This window comes from Mauremys mutica, chromosome 17 (assembly GCF_020497125.1).
Source record: "Mauremys mutica isolate MM-2020 ecotype Southern chromosome 17, ASM2049712v1, whole genome shotgun sequence".
NCBI classification, from domain to species: domain Eukaryota; kingdom Metazoa; phylum Chordata; order Testudines; family Geoemydidae; genus Mauremys; species Mauremys mutica.
In genome coordinates this window covers 27,411,745-27,417,745 of record NC_059088.1, presented here as the reverse complement: position 1 = coordinate 27,417,745, position 6,001 = coordinate 27,411,745, and the positions used below count along the sequence as shown (strand labels likewise).

The window sequence follows — 6,001 nt, the reverse complement described above, 5'->3', positions numbered from 1 at the left end:
CTTGGACAAAATATTTTAATCTCTGATAATTCTCCTGACCTTTGTCTGCCTTGAATATTTAGACTGTAAAATCTTTGGGGGTAAGGGCTGTCTCTCACTCTGTGTTTTTACAGTTCCTAGCACAATGGGACCCTGGTCTCCAGGTGTTACCACCGCACAAATAATAAATAATAGTTATAGTACAGAGATCACCTCTCAGTAGGCAACTTCCAGGATCTATTCTGCAGTCACCAGTGTAACTCAGAATTGAATTCAATGGAATTACACTGGCATGAAACTGATGTAAATTGAGAACAGAATCAAGCCCCATTAACAGGTAACCACAAACTATCCCCAGATGAATTGAGGGATTGACTTCTTTGGGAAGCCTCCTTTACTGAACTACCCATTTCTCACAGCTCCTTGAATTCTTGATTAAGACAAGTTTCACCACATATAGTATTTGTCTCAGAAAATAGCTGCCAAGTATTATTAATACAATTCTCAGATACGGACAAAGTATTTATACCTTTATAGGAAAGTATTTTGTCTGAGGTAAAAAGGTACCAGGAGGTAAAGTAAGTCACGAAAGAGAGAAAAGAATTTATATTTATTTCTTATTTATTCTAATGTTACTGTTTATCCTCAAAGCATATCACAAAACCATAAATAATTAATTAAGACTCACAACTTGACCAGGTCAACATTTTCCAAAAATGTAACCCCCAAAGTGCTGTTTCTACATAGAGTTGGACACTTTTTTTTTTTAATTCTGACAAAATCTTTTCATGAAAATGCCTGAAAAGTTTTCATGAAAATGTGTCACCATTTTTCAACCAACTCTGCTCACAACCTGCTCTAGGAGAGGGCAGCATAAAAAGTCTTGATTTACCGGTGGAGAAATTAAGACACACAAAGGGTCAGTGACATAGTGACATAGAGTTGAAGGCTAGAAGGACACCAGTTCTTGTAGTCTGACCTGTAGATCACAGGCCGCTACCACCACCAAACACTCGCACTTGCCAAAAGGCACACTGTCAGAGCAGGCCCCCAGCGCTCAACCTGTTGCTCATAGCACTAGATCATGTCCTTTCTTGCTATGAAAGCTGCTTTTTGTTAACCAGGAGACATTAGAATTTACTGCTGGCAATTTGACACCCAAAGCAGAACTGGTTAGATGCCCAGAAAAAAAAACCAAACAAACATGGGTTTACTTTGGGTTTGAACATTTTCCAGCATCTCTGCTTTGAAGAAAGATTTTCCATAAGCAAGCCCCAGGTGAAGCTAAAAGGATTCTTGTTGATGATGAGCCATGATTCCAGAAATAAACTTATAAAGGCCATTGCTCAGCTGGTATAAATTTGTCATAGCGCTTGACGTCAGCGGTGTTGCGACATTTTCAGCCAGCTGAAGAGCTGCTCCATAGGACTTAGGCGGCACAGAGGTCTTGAGATGGCCTTCTGAATTCCACCCCTTTCGATCAGAGGTTGGGAGACAAAGCAAACATCTCCCAAGCCCAGCTGAGATAGGGACTATGCCAAGGCCCCACCTGCAGATGAAATAAGACAAGAAGTTGCACCAACACCGTCAACCAGTGTCCCACCCAGGTGTCCCACCCACAAATAGAGAAACAAGGATTAAAAAGAGGAAATTGCAACATAGCTCGAAGCTGCCATTCCCATCACATGCCACAAGAATGCCTCAATTCTCTCGTTGCGTCGTTAACACATGGAATTGCTCCAGAAAGACATTACAGCCCTGATAAGAGCCTACACATCAAATCACTGAGCCTGATGGAGGTGATTATTGCAAGACAATCAGCTATGGTGAAATTCATCCCTGTTCCCTAGAGCAGGTAGGGAGATAATTGTCCCTTTCCCCGTCTACCCCTGCAAAATATTGTCATGCAAATGAACAAAGTTTCGTTTTCATAAAAAAATTTCCTTGACATTTTTGTAACAAACGTTATTTTGTTATGAGAAATTGAAATTTTGCAGTGAACATTTCCATTGCATCAAGACGCTGTTGTCCATAGAGAAAACATTTTGGCGGAAAAATGTTGACCAGTTCTGCCGGGCTGCATGTTGTAAGCCCTTATGGCCACTGAAGTGTTTGGATTGCAACCGTTTTCAAAGCATCTGCCCGGTGAATGCTCAAACCAGCAGGCTGACGGCACATGGGCATGATAAGCTCTACGGCCCATGCCAATGCTTAACCCCTCCAAATAAGAGACAAAGTCTGCTCCTCACTTGTGGCTGTCCTGCCATCAGTGGAATGGATTTACACCCCTGCAAATGAGAGCAGAATCTGGCCTATTATGCTCCTATCAGCATCCATATAACTATTTTATAAATGCTGACTGGATAGAAAGACAAGTGGATTGCATAGAGAGGCAGATTTTTTTTAGGCAATGGGAGACAACATGGGAAGGTCCATCACTGGGACACAAGAACATCTGACATGAATAGAAAAGATGTTTAGTCTTTTTATAAAAATAGAAAATTATATTTTAGGTTCTAAAAATGTCTCATTCCCACAAGTAGAATTCTCCCCTCAACCTTTCTAAGGTGAAAGGTGATAGAAGCCCACATGGGTTTTGGAATTTCCATTCTATCTAGGTATTTATATGCTCCATCAGCACCATAACATCTGACCAACCCATAGACATGAATGACCGTAGCCTCGCACCACTGCTGTGAAACAGAGAAGTACTATTGCCTACATTTTACAGATGGGGAAACTGAGGGATGGAAAGATGAAGTGACATGCCCACGGTCACACAGTGAGTCTTTGGCAGAACCCAGGAGCTCCTTTGGCAGTAATGAACCCAGGAGTCCTGACTCCCAGTCCAGTAACTTAACCACAAACTTTTTCATCTGATATGACATCCAATCCATTCTGCTGCATTTTAACTGGACTTTTCAACATCTCAAACTCTTTGATTTCTTGAACCAATCTTGGAAGACCAAGGACCAGATCCTCCTCTCACTTATGCTAAAGCCAAATCAGGAGTCACTTCAAGGAATTCAATGGCAAATGGCCAAGGGAAGGTGAGCCCTTAGAATGAACTCCAATGAAGCTGTGTCAATTTAAACCAGCTGAAGATCTGGCCCACTGACTTCAATGGAGCTGCGCTGATGCTGTAGGGGGGGGTCTCCCCTTTTATCGCTTATTTTTATCACTTTTGTAACTTTTTCCCTTCAGATTAGTCAGGGAGGAGAATCGAATAAATTATACAACACTCATCAGAACATGAGGGAGTTTCCTACCAAGGTCAATCCAGAAACAGGTCAGTTGAGAAAATACGTGAGTCTTCTGGGTTGGGATGAGTGAGCTCATCATTCATGTGGATTGTCTCATATCCAGAAGGCAGGGCTTGGAAACCATATAAAAGTCCTCTCACTTCAGAGCTCCACTATCCACTTGACTTCTGCAGGTTCCTTCTCCTCGGGCAGTTGGGTAAGTCTGATCATACAGATTCTTTATGCTCAGGATTGAATTGGGTGGCAGCACAGAGAGGAGAGGTTAAAAATACCCTTAGCTAACTCCATTTGGATTTAGCTCTAGATGTTAAAATATCTGGAGCTACATATATGAAACTTTCCTTGGTATGCTTAGGTTGTTCCTAGAAATATAAGAACATAGGATTTGCCATTGGAGCAGACAATAGATTCATCCAAGTTTGTAGTTATTTGCAACGTTGTTGTAGACTTGTTGGTCCCAGGATAAGCAGAGACAAGGTGGGTCAGGTCATATCTTTTATTAGACCCCAGCCTCTGTTGCTGGAAGGCACTTGATGCTTCTTAGGTAGCAGGAAATCTCCCATAATTCATCTGTGCAGTTATGGATTACAACGGTATGAGAACTTCCTTCTATTCTGATTTGACTGGGTGTGAGTGCATTCAATTTAGCTTGCTTCAGCTGCATGTGTTATTAGTGGCCATACAATTATCCATCCCGTTTAGAAGCCACTGCCGGCGTGTCACTGAGGGTGCACGCACCACTGGCATCATGCTTGTTCTTACTAATTCTTTGCACAACCACTTGTAAATGCCATGGGTGTTATTCTCCTTTCAGTTACAGCATCTGAAATCCAAAGGGGCACCAATACAGGGACACTGATGTAAATGCAGAGAAAGAGGGGAATCAGGCTCCATGTATTCACCATAGAGAAATTCAGTATGATAGTGTGCTAGCAATTTCTTTGGGGGAATATTTTGCTCTGGTTTCTTTACGGGTCCTCCTTTCACCTGGGCTTCAGATAAGCAAAAGGGACAGGAATAGACACAGAAAGATACTGAAAAGAGTGGGGTCCTGAGTTCACTGGGAGGAGGAGCGAGGGGGGAAAAGCAATTTCATTTGAAACACTGAAATCAGCTGCAGTTTGAAGGAGTCTGTAGTGGGAGCTGGAAGAGGATTGTCCAGGAAGTACAGAACAGAGAGAAGGGGAAATGAGAGGACAGAGTGAGAGTAGGAACCAGAAGTCAGGATGAAAAGAAGGAAGTGGGTGAAATAAGTGATGGGCTGGCATCAGAAGGTGGAAGAGATAATAAAGGCAAGCACATTCTAACAGTCTCCCAAACCACTGGGAGGTTGGCCTCTATTCTTATTGCATTTACATAGCATGTGTTGATAGACTCTGGTGCTTCTTTTAGATTATCCTGTATTGCAACAAAGATGTCTCTTCACCAAGACCAGCAGCAATGCAAGCAAGGCATCACCCTGCCACCGGCACTCTGTAAGGCAAAGCCGAAAGAGTGCCCGGAACTTGTGCCGTGTCCAGAGCCGGTGAAATGCCCTGAGCCAATACCATGTTGCCCAGAGAAGCCGCCGTGCAAGGAACCACCAGTCCAAGTTCCTACTCCATGCCCCAAGCCAATACCGTGTCCTCAGGAGAAGCAGCAGTGCAAGCTGCCACCAGTCCCCGTTCCTCTTCCACTCCCTGAGCCAATACCATGCTCTCCAGAGAAGCCGCCATGCAAGGAACCACAAGTCCTATTTCCTCTTCCACACCCTGAGCCAATACCATGTCCTCAACAGAAGCAGCAGTGCAAGGAACTGCCAGTCCCAGTTCCTCTTCCACTCCCTGAGCCAATACCATGCTCTCCAGAGAAGCCGCCATGCAAGGAACCACCAGTCCAAGTTCCTACTCCATGCCCCAAGCCAATACCGTGTCCTCAGGAGAAGCAGCAGTGCAAGTTGCCACCAGTCCCAGTTCCTACTCCATGCCCTGAGCCAATACCATGTTCTCCAGAGAAGCCACCATGCAAGGAACCACCATTCCCCGTTCCTCTTCCACACCCTGAGCCAATACCTTATTGTCCAGAGAAGCCGCCATGCAAGGAACCACAAGTCCTATTTCCTCTTCCACACCCCGAGCCATTACCATGTCCTCAACAGAAGCAGCAGTGCAAGGAACTGCCAGTCCCAGTTCCTACTCCATGCCCCGAGCCAATACCTTGTTCTCCAGAGAAGCCACCATGCAAGGAACCACCAGTTCCAGTTCCTACTCCATGCCCTGAGCCAGTGAAATGCCCACCTTGTGTGAAGACGTGCCCACCCATTGAACAGCAACAATGCAAGCAGCAATGCCAGTTGCCACCCAATTGGAAGTAACCTGCAAGTAACAATGAACGCCATGGAACGAAAAGCAGAGTGCAAACTCCTGGCACCGATTCCTTTGGCTTCTTGTCGGTCATTTTACCTCATCCCCTCGTTTCTTTAAGGGTATTCTGTTCAGATGCACAGCTTCCCACCCATGTGTTAATTTGATGGCTCGATACTATAGTTCTGCTAATAAGAGACGTGGTCTTTCTGAATTTTTTTTATGCACTGCTAGAAAAGGGTACTTCAGGTACAAATTGTATAAAACATGCTTTGAAGAGCTAATATCATTCTTCTTTCCTAGTTCCATTGATCCCCACAGAGCTAAAGTAGGTTATGCTGAGGGAGGTTGGAACCAGGGCTGCCTAAGCTGATGTTCCAACTTAACTGGACAACAGTTAGGCAGCAGGGGAGCCAG

The 6,001-nt window shown here is 44.3% G+C and overlaps 1 protein-coding gene across 1 annotated transcript; it reads left to right on the top strand.

The window, feature by feature from the left end:
* The first annotated feature begins 4,656 nt into the window (after positions 1-4,656).
* LOC123351503 (keratinocyte proline-rich protein-like) lies at positions 4,657-5,595 on the top strand. The gene has a single exon (XM_044990888.1). It carries the CDS (start codon positions 4,657-4,659, stop codon positions 5,593-5,595), a length of 939 nt encoding a protein of 312 aa, XP_044846823.1.
* The last annotated feature ends 406 nt before the right edge of the window (positions 5,596-6,001 follow it).